At 53.8% G+C, this 19342-nt stretch overlaps 1 protein-coding gene across 3 annotated transcripts in view; it reads right to left on the bottom strand.

Moving 5' to 3' along the window:
• The window catches only part of Piezo1 (piezo type mechanosensitive ion channel component 1 (Er blood group)), a 65582-nt gene that overhangs the window by 11545 nt on the left and 34695 nt on the right, over positions 1–19342 (bottom strand). For 2 of the 3 annotated variants that reach the window (XM_085681843.2, XM_085681840.2), the window contains exons 3-22: positions 14649–14771; positions 13700–13742; positions 13440–13587; positions 10820–10985; positions 10488–10701; positions 10228–10399; positions 10025–10111; positions 9859–9946; positions 8649–8749; positions 8124–8381; positions 6967–7078; positions 6701–6879; positions 6472–6620; positions 6168–6350; positions 5821–5942; positions 5223–5383; positions 4880–5056; positions 3951–4076; positions 3667–3867; positions 3031–3235 (exon numbers count right to left, since the gene is read on the bottom strand). In XM_085681843.2, coding sequence (XP_085537969.2) covers positions 3031–3235; positions 3667–3867; positions 3951–4076; positions 4880–5056; positions 5223–5383; positions 5821–5942; positions 6168–6350; positions 6472–6620; positions 6701–6879; positions 6967–7078; positions 8124–8381; positions 8649–8749; positions 9859–9946; positions 10025–10111; positions 10228–10399; positions 10488–10701; positions 10820–10985; positions 13440–13587; positions 13700–13742; positions 14649–14771 — 3015 coding nt within the window. The remainder of the gene's footprint in view (positions 1–3030; positions 3236–3666; positions 3868–3950; positions 4077–4879; positions 5057–5222; positions 5384–5820; positions 5943–6167; positions 6351–6471; positions 6621–6700; positions 6880–6966; positions 7079–8123; positions 8382–8648; positions 8750–9858; positions 9947–10024; positions 10112–10227; positions 10400–10487; positions 10702–10819; positions 10986–13439; positions 13588–13699; positions 13743–14648; positions 14772–19342) is intronic. The other variant, XM_085681841.2, reaches the window with a different exon arrangement.

Here is a 19342-nt window from a genome sequence, read left to right on the forward strand (position 1 = left end):
AGAGCACACTGCATCATTCTATCATGTGACATTCTTGGATTGGACAGAAGATAGCCTGGTGCCCGAGGAAGGGCAGGGCTGACTTCAAAGGGCTGCATGAAGGGCATGCATGGTAGTTGGCATTCTTGTCAAGAACCAGGGCCCAAGCTGGGGCAGCAGGGGTGCACACCTTTAATTCTAGCACTTGGGAGGCAGAGGCAGGCCTCTGAGTTCTGAGTTCGAGGCCAGCCTGGTCTACAGAGTGAGTTCCAGGATAGCCAGGCTACACAGAGACATTGTCTCAAAGAGCCAAAATAAGCAAACAAATGAACCAACCAGGGCCCTGTGTGAACTCATCAAATCTGAAGGACGGAATGACACAGTACAACTCTCACTATGTCAAAAGAGTGTTCTAGGTATTGGAGGAAGACGGACAAAGTGGAAGATCATTGAGTGAAGACCTCAGAAGGTGCTGGGAAGAAAGGAACCAGCTAGAGTCACAGAAAACCATGCTTCAAGAGAAGAAGGAGGCACCACTAGCCATGTGGACCACAGGTAGTGGCACCCTAGGGTTATAGTCACAATAGGTCTGTCCTAAAGCTCTGTCTGAATAGGACTGGGGCTCTGTGGCCAGGGGCACAAGATGAAACAGGAATCTCAGGAGTAGGAATGTCAATGTCCCTGGGAAGACCAGGCCATGAGAGGGCTGGGAATACCGATAGCCAAAGCTAGACGGTTTGAGAGACAAAGCACACAGCAATGGCTCCAGAGTAGAGAAAGGAAAAAATCCAGTTATCTCAGCATAGGAACAGACATTTGAATAAACAAACAGAAGGGGCAATAGCTCTCTTTTAGAAGACGCCGAATGGGAAATGAGATTTGCATAATCTTAAAGCATCCCCCTGTGATATTAATTCATTATAAGGAAAAAAATACAAATGTCCATGGGAAAACCTGGCAGATGCCACTGTAGCTGAGTCAAGAAGGTTAAGGCCACCAGCAAGAAGACATGGTATCCCCAGGGACACTCTCAGAAGTTGTCTGAAATGTCTGAAACTGTTCCAGGCACATAACCGAGCTCTGGGAGACATCTCAGGCAATATCACAGGGAGGAGAGATTGTCCATTCCTCAAGGACACAAAGGACAAGAAAATCCCCAGGAATCACCCTGCTGCAGAGAAAGATGCCTACTGGGTTTCCACAACCTGGGGCAGGAGGACAGTCTGGGAACCTGAAATGCTTTCCACTGTTGAAAACAAAGACGAGGGACTGGGGTGTAGCTCAGTGCCTGAGCATTTGCCTAACACATGTTAAGTCATGGGCTCCACCTCTACCCCGAGGATACCAAAAGAAACTTTAAACAGGCGATTGAAAAATGCAAGCTCTCCTCTGCAAAGAAGTTATTGGAAGACTGAAGACACATGAGGAGAGAAAGAAAGACCATCTCTGGAGCAGTGGGCAGAGTCACTCTGTGTTAATGGTGTCTGTAGCACCCAGATGTGGGCAGCCAAATGTGAATAGGTCAATTGGACAAGCTTGGTTATAGTCATGGGTCACACCACCTCCATGGAACCATCATGAAGCCCATGCCAATCAAGTCCCCCAGGCCTAGCTAAACACATCCAACCCTTGGGGCATGTGGCAAAGCTACCAGCCTGGCTTTCCAGAAATGTCATAGAGATGGGGAAAGCTGGATGAAAGCTACAGAGAATACAGTTTTGTGGAATACTACTTTAACTATGTAAAGATGTGATACATTTGTTTAACTAGGCAAAGATGTGATACATTTGTTTATGCTGCATTTGTTTAATGAGATAAAGATGTGATACATTTGTTTATGCTGCATTTGTTTAATGAGATAAAGATGTGATACATTTGTTTACACTGCATTTGTTTAAGGAGGTAAAGATGTGATGCATTTGTTTTACCTTGCTTGCCTAAGGTACCCAAGTGGTCTAATAAAAAGCCAAATGGCCAATAGTTAGGCAGTAGAAGCTAGGTGGGGCTGGCAGGCAGAGAGAATAAGTAAGGTTGAGAGAACAAAGGAGAAAGGGGGAGACTCCAGGGGCCCGCCAGCCAGCCAGCCAGTCAATCAGCCAGTCACAGGAGGAGGAAATAGGACACACAGAAGGAAAGAAAAGTAAAAAAGTCCCGAGGCAAAACACAGATAAAGGGAAAGAGGTTAATTTAAGTTATAAGAGCTAGTGGGACAAGCATACTATGAGGCCAAGCATTCAGAGCTAATAAGAAGTCTCCGTGTGGGGCTGGTGAGATGGCTCAGTGGTTAAGAGCACTGACTGCTCCTCCAGAGAACCTGGGTTCAATTCCCAGCACCCACATGGCAGTTCACAACTGTCTGTAGCTCCAGTTCAAGAGAATCTGACATTATACCAATGCGCATGAAATAAAGTTAAATAAAGTTTTGAAAAAAAAGAAGAAGTCTCCGTGTTACGATTTGGGAGCTGGTTGGTGGCCTAAAAGGAAGCCAAAGGCCAAACTGAACACAACTACAAGAAAGAACTGGAGCCTACAAATCACAATCCCAGAGAACTTAGACAACAACGAGGACACTAAGAGAGGCATACATAGATCTAATCTACATGGAAAGTAGAAAAAGACAAGATCTCCTGAGTTAATTGGGAGTGTGGGGACCTTGCAGTAGGGTTGAAGGGGAGGGGAGAGGCAGGGAGGGGAACAGAGAAAAATATAGAGCTCAGTAAAAATCAATTAAAAAAAGAAAAAAAAAAGAACTGATGCCATTTTAATACAGAATACACACCTGACAATGGCCCTGTTGCAATAGGCTGTCACAAGAGGCCACAGCCCTACAGGCTTAGGTTGCCCTGCCCTCAGAAAGCCAACCTCAAGCCATGTCACAACTATAGCTCATGTGGCCCAGCGAGAATGTGCAGGTCACAGAGAATGTAATTGGTGCCCTTGACAGGAATCTAGGTGTGGCCAGGAAGGGACGTGAGCGAAGTCCAGGAGGGTGGCCAGGAAGCAGCCCACGACTCTCCATGCAACCACATGCCCCCCCAACCCGTGGCTTACCAATGCACAGTGCGGGTGGCATGCCGAGGCACAGCAGGTATTGATACAGCAGGAACAATGTAAGGAATAGACAGTAATTGGGCCAGAGGCGGGCGATGGCTTCACGGCGCCGGCGTGTAAGGATGGCTACCAGCCAACAGCCATGTAAGATCACCATGAAGTTCATGCGTTGTCCGATCACATTCACAGCCATCAGGAAGCAGATCTGGAGGGAATACAAGGGATGGACATAATGATAGGAAGGACTCTTTAACCTGCTCCGGATACAGAGACTCAGAGGACCCCTGCCTTGAGGTCGCAGAGTGGCTCCTCTTTACTGGAGGGCCAGTCACCTAAACCACTATCCTAGGTGGGCAGCAGAGGCTAGACATATCTCCACCATACTGGAAGGAGCAGGCCAAGGCTCAGGGATGAGGGGGTCCATGGCTGGAGAAGACTTTAGCTTCAGACACTGGCCAGCCTTGGCTGACTCCTGCCAGGGCACCTCCCTGGCCTTCCTGAGCACCATGGGCCAGCCTCTCAGCTAGCCTCAGGGTATGCTGTGCTTCGAGCACTTAGACATCATTACAGATGCTCAACGGAGCCTCTTGTCATCAGTCCTGCCAAAAGGAGTGATGTGTGAATACCCGGCCTCACCTCCAGCCCGAATTTGTAGAAGAAGAAGTTGATGAAATATTTGACGCAACTAAGTAGGTCCTGGTCCAACCTCTGGCGGGTGCCGTCTGCACACACGGCCTGGGCAGGCAGAGGGGCCCGCTGGTGCTGCCGGCGGTAGTGCTCTTGGCGCCGGTACACTACAGCCTCAAACACCAGCAGCAGAAGGATCTGTAGGTGGTTCTGTGTAGGTGGGGCTAGGAGTCAGTGGGGACCATCAGTGACCATCAGGGGACCATCTGCCCTGGCTGCCAGTCCTCACTCACCTGGATATAGCCCAGGTTGGGGAAGCCCTTCCGCACCCCAAACCAATTGGCAGGGTCGATAGGGCCACGGTACAGCAAAGACTGATTGATCTCCATGGGCTGCAGGTTGGTACTGTTGGAAAAGGGCTGCAGAGAGGGGTGAGCATAAGCCCTAGGTCCCAGGTCAGGATGGAGTAGGGACTGTGGTGCTATCTTAAACCTATCCCACAGCTGAAGCTCCAGGTTGAGTCCAGAATAGACAACAGATGCCCTACCAGAGGTTCATTGGGCTGTCAGTCTTGGGACCACCTTGATGGGGAAGGGGACATGATATAGGTGGGTCTTTTGTCTATGTGTTACTTTCATTGGTTAATAAAGAAACTGCCTTGGCCTTTTAATAGGGCAGAAAATTAGGTGGGCAGAGTAGACAGAACAGAATGCTGGGAAAAGGCAATGAGGCAGACACCATGATTTCCCTTCCAGAGATGGAAGCTGGCTAGACTCATGCCGGTAAGCCACGACCTCATGGTGGCATACAGATTATTAGAAATGGGTTAAGATGTGAGAGTTAGCCAAGAAGAGGGTTAATTAAGATGTGAGAGTTAGCCAAGAAGAGGCTAGATATAATGGGCCAGGCAGTGTTTAAATGAATACAGTTTCCATGTAATTATTTCGGGTAAAGCTAGCCAGGTGGCCAGGAGCTGGGCGGGATGAAAAGCAGCAAGCTGTCCCTTTTACAGGGACAGGCCAAGGCCATGGGTGTAAATAGAAGCACAAACAGAAAGGACAGAACCAGGTGACTATCTAGGCACAGCTGTCCCGAGGGCCTCTGCTCTGGTTACAGGAATCACTGGCCCAGTGACTCCACATTCCATGAGAAATCACTCCAGCAGGGACAACTCATCCTGGGGAAGCCGCCTGGACCCTGGGGAAGCCCCCCTTGCCCACACCTCTGTGCAGTTGCTGGAGTACTCGTGTGGGTTGACAATCTTGAGCTGATAGAGCATCTTGCACACGATGATGATACAGGTCCACACGGTGGAGAGGCAGGAGGCCATGGGCCGGAAGCGTGGGTATGGCAGAGCAAAGGCCCACAGCACCACCAGCAGCAGGTTCATCACAGATACCTATGGGGAACAGGCGGCAGTGGGCAAACCAGGGAGCACCTGGACTGAACTCCAGGACAACTGCCACGACCCGTCGGGCCTGGCTCTAGGGCAGCCAGCAAAGCCAGGCCAGGAGTGATCGGCCCTGCTTCAGACAAGGAAACCAAGCCCAGGACGCTACACTCACTTCTTTCAGGGCCACCCAGACAGTGTAGAAGGCGACCAGTTTGAAGATGTGCAGTTCTAGTAGGCGCCGCACAAACACCTGGATGCGAGTGAGGACATCGGAGAAGCTTGCGGCTAGGTCCAGCAGCCGGTCAGCCACTAGACCCCACTTGCTGGCTGCACCTGTGGAGGTGGGGCTCAGTGAGGAGGGTGGGGCTTAGGAAGATAGAAACTCAGTGGGCTTTGGTAAGAGGGCGGACTGTAAAAGGGGAGGGGCTCAGTGCTGGTGGAGAGAGGGGGGTTCAGTAAAGAGAAGCAAGACTCTGGCAAGTGGGATATGGCTTGGCTGGTGGCTTGGTGAGTGGGTAGGGCTTGGTGGGGAGGATGAGGTTTAGCAGGGATGGGGTGGGGCTCAGTATGGAAGGGACAGAAGTGAGGAGAAGCTTGGCTGGACTCAAGGAGAAAGGGGTAGGGCCAGAAATGAAGGTTGGGACTCCTGGGGCTTATGTGTGCCTTCCTCAAATCCATATCCAGGAGGTGGCAGAACTGAGCACAGACCCATATCTTGGCACCCTGTGTGCCCTGTCGGGCTGTGTTCTGCCCACCCTTTCCAGACTCACCTTCAGGGACCTGCGTGGCCTGGTGGGGCCCATCCACGCCCAGCCCATCATCCCTGAAGACCCCCTCCTCCTCCTCCTCCTGCTGCTGCTGTAGCAGAGGGGCCTCGCTCACCGCGTCCTGCCTGGGAGAGATCAAAAGCCACTTCCTACCTGTGTTCCTGTTTCTTCTTTCCCTGGGGAAGCCCCCGTCCCTGCACTTCCTCCCCACTGTCATCTGTGGACTCTAGCCCGAGTGTACAGGGACCAGAGCGGCATCTCAGCTCCTGTCCAAGCTGAGAATGGCCACCTCACCCCATGACACAGACTGAGAAAACACTGGGCCCCCACGGCCCTGGAAGGCAGTGAACCTGTGAGCCCATCGAGGGCGGCGGGTGCCTGGTGGGGGCACGTGCTCTAGGTCAGTGAGCTGCATGAAGGGCCGGTGGAAGTAGTGCAGCTGCAGGATACAGGCCAGCAGGAAGAAGCCAGGGATGAGGATGCTGGAAAAGAGCTCCGACACGCTGAACTGCTCCAGGCCTAGGTCTCCCAACCTGGCAGAAGAAAGCCGTCAGTACCATCAGTCTGCCCTGCCCCGCCACCCACTGTGAGCAGGAACAGAGCCTAGGCATGGGGTAGGGACGAGGGAAGGTGCCGCTGCGGCCCGCTACTCACTGCTCATCTGTAAAGCCCGTGAGGTTGCGCCAGTAGGTGGGGAAGTCTTGGAACTGGAAGGTGTACACTGCAATGAGCACCAGCATGGTATAGGCCACCACCAGCCACCAGAAGACCCGGAGCAGCTTCCTCCACAGGCTGTAGTAGACCTGCAAGTGATGACCGGTGAGCGGGGCAAGCGAGGAACAGAGCCCGCTCACTAGCCCTCCCTGCCCATCGCCGTGGGCACCTGGAACAAGGTGAGGCACAGCAGGAAGAGGAACATGTAGACGATTTTGTAGACCACCAGGCGGCCAGCAAAGCTGACCACGATGAACATGCCGGCGCACACATAGATCCAGTACTTGGCATAGATGCCTGTGACCAGCTCCCCCAGGCTCCGCAGCAGCGTCTGAGTCTGTGTGGGCTCTGCGGAACAGGACAGAAGGCGGAGTGACGGCCTTGGCAGAGGGAGGACAGGGGGTGGCGGCTATTCCAGCCCCACGTGCTACTTACCTGTGTTCGCCACCGTGACCTCCAGCAGTGCAGCAGGCACCTTTGCCTTCTTTAGCAGCTTCTCCTTCACAAACTGGCGCAGCAGGAGCCAGAATGTGAGCAGGTAGAGCAGCTGTGGGGAGCAGGGGTGTCACTCGAGGGCCCAGTACATGACGTGGGGCCATAGAAAGCCCTCGGCCCCTCCCATGACCACAAATGCAACCTCACTCACACATGTAGGCTTACATGGCCGCAGATTCACAGATGCACATAAAAGCCTCACAGACATAGGTTCACAGCCTTACATACATTGGCCAAACTCACATGTTTATACTCCTATTATTAAAGATGCATACAGACACTCATACTAGTACACACATAGGTGCGCAGTCTCATGAACTATATTGCAATCCATCAGCCCACAAACCATGGGCAGGCATCAAGACACTGTTATACACCTGCCTCACGCAGGAACACCTGGGTGACTCAAGAGCCAAACTGACTAGACACAAGTCATGAACACCCAAGGTCACCCACAACATCAAGGACGTGGAGATAGCACCTGCAACAGCACAATGCCACTCAGTCACTCAGCAAACATGCTTGGAACACATACACCACATATATGTATTTTGTGTGTGTGTGTGTGTGTGTGTGCGTGTGAGACAGGGTTTCTCTGTAGCTTTGGAGCCTGTCCTGGAACTAGCTCTTGTAGACCAGATTGGTCTCGAACTCACAGAGATCCTCCTGCCTCTGCCTCCCAAGTGCTGGGATTAAAGGCGTGCACCACCATCACCCAGCACAACTTCTGTATTCTAGAGTGGACCCAGAGTAACTCAATGATGAATTAGACATACTCTCCTACAGTGTCCACTCAACCGATCACGTGACCAATTAACACTTATTTTCCTTCTGGGTTCCTGGGTAGAAATCCCACCACGGGGCTGGAGAGATGGCTCAGAGGTTAAGAGCACTGACTACTCTTCCAGAGGTCCTGAGTTCAATACCCAGCAACCACATGGTGGCTCACAACCATCTGTAATGAGATCTGGTGCCCTCTTCTGGCCTGCAGGCATACATGCAGACAGAACACTGTATACATAATAAATAAATAAAAATATTAAAAAAAAAAAAGAAAGAAATCCCACCACTGCCCAGATGTGGCAGATGACACTCACCATGGCACCAAGGTCCAAGCAGGGGTAGCGTGTGTGCTCCAACCCCAGCTGGTGCAGGCTGACAGGACCCAGGGTAGTGGGCAGCTCGGGAAGTTCCATGGCCCACACATAGCGCAGGCAGCAGAGTGTCAGCCCATAGAGCAGGATGCAGGGCGAGCACAGCATGGCCAGCTGGTGGCGGCTCCGCACGGTCCAGATGAGACAGGCCCAGAGCAGAAGCACGAAGGTCAACCAGCTGTGGTACGTGATGCTCCACACCTGGACGGCCAGGGCCAGTGAGCAGGGACTGCACGGGACACCTGACCCGCTCTTCAGTACCCAATAGTAAGGCCCCTATGAGGGACCCACACACAACATTGTGTATATATGCACTGCACACATATGTGGGATGTGGGTGACTTCCATGGACAATTCCAGGACTGTTTCTGGTGACTAGATTGTGGGTCCTGGTTTCTGAAATGAACGACATCCCACCTCCCTGCCTTCTATAAGAAAACTGCCGTGGCCCCAGGGTCTGCTCCTTACCATCATGGCAATCAGGGCACACACATAGCTCTGGTCCATGATGAGGTGGCCCAGGCCATGTAGTGGTGACATCTCTTTCCGCTCAGCCAGCCTGGGGCGTGCTGGGGGTTGGACTGAGATTAGCTACCACGTCGGAACCCTTTGGAGTCCCTTCCCCATATTCAATGTGACCCTAAAACATGAAGCAGGCCACCTGCAGGGGCAGGGCGTACAAGTGGGATGAGGTCGGGCCCACCAGGCAGCCATAGTGGATGCTGGCCCAAAACAGAAGAATCTGACCCTTCTGGCCATGTGACCCTGGCCAGACCCTACCGGCCTCACTTTTTAAGACTCTAATGCAGGAGGCAGCCCTTTCAGATCTGTGACTCACATGCACCAGACAACAACAAATTGCAAAAGTAGGCTGGGCCGTGGTGGTGCACATCTTTAATCCCAGCACTCAGGAGGTAGAGGCAGGTGGATCTCTGTGAGTTCGAGGCCAGCCTGGTCTACAAGAGCTAGTTCCAGGACAGGCTCCAAAGCTACAGAGAAACCTAGTCTCGAAAAGCAAAGCAAAACAAAACAAAACACCAGACAAGATGCAAAAGTGAAGGTCAGGAAATGTAGCTCAGTGTACAGCATAAAGCCTGGCTCACAGATCCCGCAGCCAATCTCCAGTATCAGAAAATAATTTCAACACCAGAGCAATAATTTCAAAGCAGAGGTCTGCAAGATGGCTCAGCAGGTTAAGGCCTGCCACCAAGCCTGAGGACCTGAGTTCAAGACCCATAGTACGAAGAGAGACCAAACTCCTGCAAGTTGTCCTCTGACTTCCCTATACATACATTAGCTTGATACCCTACACACAATAAACAAATGTAATTAAAGATTTTTTTTAAGTTCAAAATAAATAAGGACCCAGAAAAAAACCTAACAGTCCCCACAGAAATGCAAACCAGTGAAACTCCAAGGCCACCACTCCCAGGACGACAGAAGCTCCTGGGACCATGGGCTATGGGAATGGGAGGCTTAGAGAGCCCCCCAAAGGGTCTTAGGGATCATCTATTTAGTCATAGAGATTGGCCCTGAAGGTTGGGGCATAAGACAAGGTGTGTGTAAATAAGACCTACGGCCACTAGGGGGCAGTCCCAGACTTGCCCACAGAGAGATCAGAGCCAATGTTAAATGTTCACAGGAAGGCAACCCCATAGCCACCAGGCCTATAACTCACTGGGACGCTGGCGGACAGGGCTCTGGCTGGTCAGGACGTGCACGGTGCAGTTGTCAATGTCAGGTCCTGTGGACGTCGGCGTCAAACACTGCAGAGGACATACGGGTGAGCTATCGTCTGCAGGCAGCTCCCAGTGACTTTCGGATTTCCACGACCACCTGCTCACCTGGGTGGCATCCCTAGCCTGGGGCTCTGGCTCCAGCTGATCCAGTTCCAGCTCATGTTCCTCATCCTCTCTAGGTGCCTCTTTCCTCTGTAGAGACCAGAACCCTGAGTGTGGTCCGGGCTGGGCCCTCCCAGGAGACCTGCCTCGGGACATCTGTCTCACCAGTGTCCCCGAAGCCAGCGGAGGCGACGGCAGGGACTCACCAGGTCTGAGCGGTGGCTCTTACGGAGCTTCAGGAGAGAGGTGGCTGTGTAGTAGAGCAGCAGCAGGACACCAGGACTCACGTAGATGGGCCAGGAATGGTTAGTGTTGAGCACCAGCACATTGGGGCTGGAGCAGTTAGGGGGGTTTATAAAGTTCTTGAGACCGAACACCCTGTTTGGAGAGAGGGCACGTCACCGACTGCCAGCTCTGAGGGCAGCACAACCGTGGCTGGCTGAGAAGGCCTACGTGGAAGCCTTACCTGGCCCAGATGCTGCCGGGCGGTAGCACATCCTGGACAAAAGGCGTCTGATAGCAGTAGAGGCAGATGAGATGGCCGGCGCCGAAGGCGCTCACCATGACACACAGCGTGTTGAAGCCCAAGGAGCTGAGAGGGAAGTGGCAAGCCCACCACGTGCAGATGGACAGGAAGACCAGAAGGTAGACACTGGAGAAAGCTGAAGGGTGGGCTATACCTACGTGGGGAGGGGAGACAGGCACTTTGGGTCACACCTGGCCTGGCCCATCAGGGAGCTCTGAGTCACCTCCCCATGCCAGTCAGTGTCAAGACTCGTATTCCCTGCCCCAAAGTACCTGCCAGTGCTAGCAGCACAATGGTCAGCATCCTTCCAGAAGCCATCAGCAGCCAGTGGGCTGTGACCCGGAAGCGGGAGGTCAGCCACAGCCTGCGTTTGGTGGCCAGGGCAGGGCCTCCCTGTGGCCCCAGTGCCGGGGCAGCATCCATGTTGTCACCGTCCTGCTAAAGGCATGGGGAAGTGACATCAGCCTCATCACCCCAGGGCTGCTCCAGCCTCATCTGCCTCGCTGCGGTGAGAGATAAGGCCTGCCCCACAGCTGCCCCTCTGATGCCGCGCACAGCCTGACAACTCTTTGCCCTTCTCACTGGAGCACTGCCACAAAGTGTCACCCTCAGAGCCCCATGCACAATCCTGGCAGGCCAGGCACAGAATGGCCCAGCTGTTCTGGAACACTTCAAGCCCCTCTTTTGGTCCCATCTTGGTCATGATGCCCTAGAAGGCAGGATTGCCTCCCAGACCCCAAATCTGTCCCTGAAGACCCTGTGTCAGTTTTTTTTATTTGTTTATTATGTATACAATATTCTGTCTGCATGTATGCCTGCAGGCCAGAAGAGGGCACCAGACCTTATTACAGATGGTTGTGAGCCACCATGTGGTTGCTGGGAATTGAACTCAGGACCTTTGGTAGAGCAGGCAATGCTCTTAACCACTGAGCCATCTCTCCAGCCCCCCTGTGTCAGTTTTGTTCGACTCCTGGGGAGAGGGATTTATGAGGGAGGGAAAGAGAATGTATGCGCGTATGCCATGTACCCTACACTGCATTTTTAGAGCACCTTCAGACCCATAATCCTTGATCCAGAGGTGACAGGTAACTGCCCCAATCCCATAGGTCAGGGAGAACAGGGCTACGCTTGTATCTTATGGGACCTCTAGGGAGGTGGGGGCTGGGGACACAGGAACATCAGGACCTCCAGCTCTCCAGCCAGGCATTTTCTAGTCTTCCCACACCCCAGAGAAGAGGCCATGTCCTGGACTGCTGCTGCCTTCTCTGACCCTCCAGAATGACAGAAGTGACCAGCTACCTGAGAGGAAACGAGACAGTCCTTGCCTGGGGCAGGAGACTGAGACCTGACAGGACCTGTTTTCCCTGGCACTGACAGAAGGGTTTCCCAGAAAAGAGCTCCATCCCAGGCCTCAGGAAAAGCCAGGGTATGGTGGAAAAGAACACAAACTGTCGTCAGCAGCCCTAGCTCCAGCCAGCTGCTGGCAGCCCATGTCCCCAGCTGTGCCTGTGGGAACAGTTGAGGGGTTACTGGGTACTGGCTCGGGGGCTAGATGCCATGGGCACCTCCCATGCTCCAGTAGTCTCAATTCTGTATAGCCTTGGGAAAGTTACTTAACCTCTCTGAGTCTGCCTCCCATCTTGCCAAGAAAACTGGAGCCTGGGCATGAAAGAGGAGCCAGCTATCGAGGTCCCAGGGATGTACCGTTTATCATAGACTAGAAGCATGAGGTCAGGAGGTCAGCCCAGGAGACAGAGTAGCAGATCCCTGAACTACCCCCTACTATGAGCCCACAGAAGCTGAAAGTAAGGCCAATGAGGATCTTGGGGAGGAGGAACTGAGAGGGAAGGTACAGCTATATTCTGCTAGTCCAGAGGAGAGGAGGTGCACTGGGGGTGGAATAAATGCTGGCCTAGCCCTGGGAGCCTCTTTTTTATGTTTGTCTGTTTTTGTTTTTCAAGACAGGGTTTCTCTATAGCCCTGGCTGTCCTGGAACTCGCTCTGCAGACCAGGCTGGCCTCAAACTCACAGAGATCCACCTACCTCTGCCTCACGAGCACTGCGATTAAAGGCGTGTGCCACCACTGCCCAGCTGGACTTTATTTTTGAGACAGGGTCTCACTGTATAGCCCTGGCTGGCCTGGAGGCCCTGGGAAGCTCTTGAGAAGCACGGTGACAAATGAGCAATTCTAGGCCGAGGAAGACAAGGATAACTGCTGACCAAGTGACAGAAGCCCCCAAGCCACCTGATCCTCACAGCTCTACCCAGTCCCCGATCTCTGGAGACTTCTGGAGTCCCTTCCGCTCTCTGGCATCCTCTAGAGCCTAGCAAGTGGCAGGTGTTGATAAATGGATGCTGGGACTCGGTGTCTAAGAGTAGGGTGTGCCTGCACCAAGGCACCTGGGTGGCCATAAATCCTCTCTCAGCCGGGGGAGGGGGCTAGATTAAGGCTGGCGTGGTGTGGGAAAGCTGGACTGCAGGGCTCAATGGTGCTAAAATGTCCAGTTGTGGCCCCTGGGAACAGTGGCGGGACCCTGTCTCTCTTTCCCTAAAAATAAGCTTGATTAGAGCCTTAAGTCACGCAGGGAGGCAACCACAGCCTCTCAGGTTCTCACCCAGCCGGCATGTTTCAGCTTGGCTGATGCCCACAAGTGACAGTTCCCGGAGCACAGAGCCACTCTGGGGTTCTGCAGAGCAGGTCTCCACATGACTGGAAGCAGGAAAATGTGGCACAACATGTTTTCCTCCCCTAGATCCCCTTTCTCACACTTCATGCTAATCCTCCAAACTTAACTCTAAATGTCTAAGTTTGTTAAAATCAAAACCGTCAGAGTGGGTGGGGCGCCAGCATTCACGCCCTCACCATCACCTTAGCCGCTTCCATCTCTTACCAGCTCCTGGGTGCGCTGGCTCTGCCGTGCTTTCCTTGTGAGGCGTCCACAGAGGCCAAGGCAAAGAGAGGACACCACGAGCACTCCTAGGTCAGGTGCCACCAACCTAGTGGTGTTCAAGATGTCCTTCAGGTCCTTCAGGTCCAGCCTGTGAAGGACAGGGAGAACAGAGCGGGATCAGGGGACAGGGACGTGCCCAAGCCATCCTTCAGAAACCCAAAGGGAGGCTCACAGGGGCACGGAGGGAATGGGGATCTTACCTTGTAACCCCTACGTGTCGAGACACCTTCTCCCAAAGGCTGCCTGCAGAGAAAAGACTTGAGAAAGGGGGCTCCAGGCCAGGCAGGATGCCCAGTGGTTGTTCTAGTGAGTCCTGGGGGGCCCTGCAGGCATGGCTGCTAGGGATCTCACGTGGAACAGAGTGTCAATGATTCAGCAATGCTGAAAATGTCACCTTCTTTGTTTGTTTTTGAGAGAGGGTCTCTCTAATGTAGTCCTGGCTGTCCTGGAATTTGCTATGTAACCCAGGCTGGCCTCAAACTCACAGTGATCCTCCTGCCTCTGCCTCCCACATACTAACATCAAAATTGTGTGCCACCATTACACACAGGGAAACTGAGGCCGGCCAGACACTCATGCTGCGTGGCTGGTCCATTGCCTATGGGTGGCAAGACAGGGAATCTCAGTCAGGTGGGGCTGAGAGTGGCTGAAAAGCTGGACTGGGCTCCAGAGTGGTAGAGACTTGAAGCCCAGGACTTCTACACACGAAGCTGGGGTGCAGGTATCAGCCCTTGCCTGACTAGAAGTGGAGACACTGACCATAGGTATAGGGCGGGGACACTAAGGCTGGACAGGGACATTGAGGAGTCCCAGTGTTATACAGCCACATGACTAAGCTACAAGTAAGCACAGGAAGGTGTTGACAGGTGGGGACACCAGAAAGCCAGAGGCTGTTCCCACCTGATGCCACTCAGGGACTGGTCTGGCCACACTGACCACATCACTGCCAGGAATATGCAGGCTAGGCCATCTGGGTCAGACATAAATCGTGGCCGGGCACCTGGGGCAGCCCATATTGGGTGAAGCTGAGCGAGGCAGGGTGGCCTAGTGAGGCTGGAGGCCTGAGGCTCCAAGTTGGCACCGCCTCTGCTCTACCCCAGGACTGCTGTCCTCAAGTGTCCCTCCCAGCGCTGCTCCTCGGCCACTTACAGTTCTGATCCAGAAGCTGTCTCAGGTGAGGCATGGTGTAGAGGCATATCTGGAGGGCAAGGTGGGCCACCAGGAAGAGAAGGCTGAGGCAGAGCAGTGCACGAAGTAGGCGGCCTGTGTGACCTGTGGCAGAACGGGTAGAGCAGGGAGCAGTGTGGATACTGCCTAGGCTAGTATCCTTGTCCATAGGCCTAGGACACGGCCAGCGTGGACACAGGGTCTAGGCAAGGGGACCAGTTGCAAGGAATCAAGACTCATGGCACCTTCCAGGAGGCAGTGGAAGCCTCCAACGACGAGAGAAGCCCACAGAGGGTACTTGTTCCCTCCTGCGGCCACTCTAACCCCCCTGGTGCCTAATTGGTGGACACTATTGTAACCCTGGCTTATAGATGAGGATGCCATCCCAGAATGGGGAAGGCTTTGGCAGAAACTGTTTAGGGGTGTCTAGGGAACAGCTCTGGCCAGCTGCTACATTGCTTTTGCTCCCTACCATCCTGTTGCATGCAGAGGCCCCCTGCCCCTCAAAAGACCAACACTGAACAGGAGAGACATAATTTAACTCTCTTATTTAGCTATCACAGGGATGTCAGGGCTAGGTCTTAGAAACGAAACAAAGTGGCAGAAACAAGCAGAGAAAGAGGAAGCCATTAGCTACCACTATCTACTACAGCCGTGCCCACCTGCCCCTGCGTAGAGGCTGGAAATAAGGGCATGAGTAAGGTGGTATCCCAAAGAAGGGGCCTGGGCAGTGGGAGCCAAATGTCACAGAGGAGTGGGTGGCCAGCTGCCTCCATCTGGGGTGCTGCAGAGCAGAAGCTTCCACAGGCATACAAAGCCATGACAAACAGGACGCAGGCCCCAGTCGCAAGCACCAGCCTCAGGCCCCGCTGAGCGCCAGCCCTCAAAGATCTTGTACCGATTACTTCATGGGAAAGAAACAGGCTAGAATTTAGCCATCAGACCACGGGACCCTGACACATAGGGATATACTGTGCTTGGCTAAGGGTGTTCTGCACTTCTGCGCTGCCTCCAGCCACCCCAGTCAGCCAGTCAACAGGGAGGCCCTTGGCTAAAGACCAAGCTAGGTGGTCGTAGCCGGTCAGCGAGGACACAGGGCCCTGGCCCTTTCCTGTCCTCTGAGAGTGGGTGGACAACTCACACCATGGCAGAGACTGGGGCCAGCTTCAAGCCCTTCGCCTGCTGGCAGTCAACCCATGGCAGCAGCCCCGTCAAATCGGGCCACAAGGCTCCTGAGGCCATCATCATGGACAGCCCCAGAGCCAGGGGTCTCTCCCACGAAGGCAACCCAGCAGCCTTACACCTGTCCTCTCTCTCCCATGGCCACCACTGTCAGTGTGTCTGTCCCGTGCGGTTTCTTGGGCACAGTGACCTCGGTCCCTGCTGGACTAGCCTCATGGGTGACTCTCCTTTTTCCCTCCCTGTAGGTCCCACCCAGAAGGTTCTGAGACTCAGCCACATTTTGTGTATGGCCAGGTGCCCCTCTCCTACTGACTTCCTGAGTAGGCCTTGGGTATCAGAGAGCAGGGTGATTGATGCTCTAGCTGGAGCCCAATACTCTTCAGTGCCCAACCTCTGGAGGGTATCAGAGGACAGCGGAGAGACAAGCCTGACCACAGGACAAGACCAGCACAAAGAGCAACCCTAACCGCAGGGCTACGAGGATCAGGCCCATGTAGGGCTCTAGTGGCACCGAAAGGCAAAGGTGTGGCTGGTTCCTGCCAGAAGAACCAGAAAGGGGAGTCCTGAGGAACCTATGGTAGGTCCTGAGTGCTAGCAAGGGCAGGCGCCATGAACAGATGTAGGAGCCGTCCCAGACAGCTATACACAGCACAGCACGCACTGTGGAAGATCTATCCTACACGGCCCAGTCCTTGGAAACTGTCAAAACATGAGAACCACCACCTCAGGGGTACCACCGTGCTGCCACAGAGAGGGCATGTCAGGGTAGATTTGCGTGGGGGTCAGAAGTGACTCCCACTGAGGTGTCATATGAGGGGAGAAGGCATATGGAGGAGGGTGGTAGGGGATCTCAGTAGTGGAACAGCCTGCGAGAAGGCCCTGTGGAAGTTAGAGGGCAGCGGGTCTCCGGGAGAGTCCTCCTGGGCCAGACCTTACAGAGGTGGTGGTCACAGTAGGGGCTAGAAGTGAAGTGAGGATGCTGTGGTCTAACTGCATGTGGGCCCTAGCACAGCAGAGGCCACCAGGAGAGAAACAGGTGGTTCAGTGTGGCCCGTTCTGCAGAATAAACCCTGACCGCTAGAATACCCCTGGCTGCGGGAGATGGCTGGATGGACAGCTCTGGAAAAAACTCTCCACCACAACCAGCAACCGGCTGCTCGGGGCTTCCTGCTGAGGCTTGAGAATCTACACTTGCACCTGAGAGTCAGTCCTTGCTTGGTCCTGGCCACAGCCTGTGAGGCAGCAGTAAACCCTCCCCATCTGACATGAGAGTGAGTCCAAGACATCCCTGAGCTCCCAGGCTTAGCCGCTCCTCCAACTCACTGTCGGCACCCAGATCCACACTCAGTCCTGCACAGACCCAGCTGCCTCCATGGGCCCAGATTCTTCAAGGCCCTGGGTTTCCTATCACACCGCATCGGGCTCCTTTCCAGGCAGGGTCTCCTCTTCCAGTCTGAGTGCTCCCAGCCACTGCCCTGTCCTGGGGAAGAGTGCATTGGACTTAACCAAGCTCACCCAAGGTCCTGGATGACAGCTACCTTGTTCCTGGCTGCCTTTCTTTCCTACCACAGTCTGGGCTCTGCCCCATTGGCTTGATAGAAGGAGCCCATCTTCAAGGAAGGGACTGTCCTCTCCCACGAGGGCAGGTGTTACCCCTGTACCATTCAGGCAAGGAAGGGGCTCAGCACAGCGACAAATATCCACCAGTTAAAGAAGATGGACTATCAGGCGGTGGTGGCACACGCCTTTAATCCCAGCACTCAGGAGGCAGAGACAGGTGCTCTGTGAATTCTGCCTGGTCTACAGTGTGAGTTTCAGGACAGGCTCCAAAGCTATAGAGAAATCCTTCTCAAAAAAATGAAGAAAAAAAAAGGAGATGGACTGTTATGGGTGGTCTCTAGGAAAAAAATAAGAAGAGAGCTGGATCTATGGGGGCATTCTAACAACGGGAAGGGTGGCAGACACACGCCTGAGCCATGGCCTTGACCCTGCTGGAACTCCTAGATCCACTGATCAGTCAGCATAGGCTCAGTGGTGCCTCTCATTCTCCTCTCTGTTTTCTCATTCTCTTGCCTCTTTCCTACCTTCTGGAGCCTTTCGTGCCCTGCCCCCAATGACTGCAGCCCCAGCTAGACCTCACTCAGAGTAGACTCAAGCACTTCCCAGCCCCTAGGCAGGGGTACCACTCCATAATATCTCACGAGCTGTTGGCAAATACTACCCTTCTAATATGAGGTGGGCCAGGGTGGGCTGCCTAGGGTCCTAGGGGGAAGCAATGTCTTTGGTACGTCTGAAATAGAATTACGAGAGCATAGGGTAGGGAATCACACCAAAAGTCTGAGCTGAAGCTCACCCAGCAAGGGGGAGAAGATGGGAAGGCCTCTCCCATCTATTCTGGAGCAAAACATGGATAAACCCAGAGACCAAGAAGCCAGCCATGACCCAGCACCCCTGAGCACCAGTCTCAGGGTGCAGGTTTCTGTCCTGGGAAGGCAAGGCAGTCTGTTCACGGGCCTGGGATCCCAGTGTATTTGATTACCTACCAATCAACTGCTTGTCATCCCACTATCCCTCTCTCAGTCATAGCCTAGGAAGTTCACACAGTACCTAACAGCTAAGACCAGAAAGGGCACAGAGAGTACCTGACAGCCAAGAGCACGGAGGTACCTGCAGGGCAGGGCTCGGCAGACTGAGAGGGCTCTGAAGCTTCCCAGGGCTGAACTAGGGAGACAGTGCATCCAAAGCAGGAGATAGAGTCTACACAGGGCCAGTAACTGTGTGTGTGTCGAGGAGAAGCTCACCAAAGGACTGGTGAAGCTAAGATTGGAGCAGGCACCCTTGGGGAGAGTAAGAAATTGGGGGGGGGGGTAAATTCTGCTAGGGCAGGGAGTAGGCTTTCTAGCTCTAATGCAGGTAACTGGGAACAGATCCCATACACCCTGGGTTCTGATGCATCCCAACTCTATCCTGTCCTGCCTCGTCCTGCTGGAGACACCCAGCCTCAAGCTGATTCAACATCTCTCTGTGCGGCCCAGCTTAGGCCCAGACCCTGAGAATCAGGCAGCCGCCTACGTGGGGAACAGGGCCCAGCAGTGTCAGACCTTCCAGGGGCCAGTGCCAGGCCAGCAGCTGCACAAATCATAAACGCACACAGGGCGCTCCATTCTGCACCGTCGGGCCTCACATTTTCCTCTCACACCCGGAAAAACCAGGCAGCATCATGTCCCCGAAGGGCCTCTGAGACTGGACAGACAGACAGTCAGACAGATGGAGGGTCACATGGGAAAGACTTCCCACCTTGCTTTCCAAGTCTCCTGCATGATCCCTCCTGCCTGGCTGGGAGTCTGTACCTCCCACGGTTGATCAAGAGTGTTTCCAGCTGCTCACATGAAAGTCTTGAGGTAAGTGGTTTCCACAAAGGGACCCGGGGACAGAGGAGCGGGCTCTGTGGTGAGCAGAGGGCAGAAGCTAGACCTTCACCAGAGGCTCAGCAG

This window comes from Myodes glareolus, chromosome 22 (genome assembly GCF_982192425.1).
Source record: "Myodes glareolus chromosome 22, mMyoGla1.1, whole genome shotgun sequence".
In the NCBI taxonomy this organism is placed as follows: Eukaryota; Metazoa; Chordata; class Mammalia; order Rodentia; family Cricetidae; genus Myodes; species Myodes glareolus.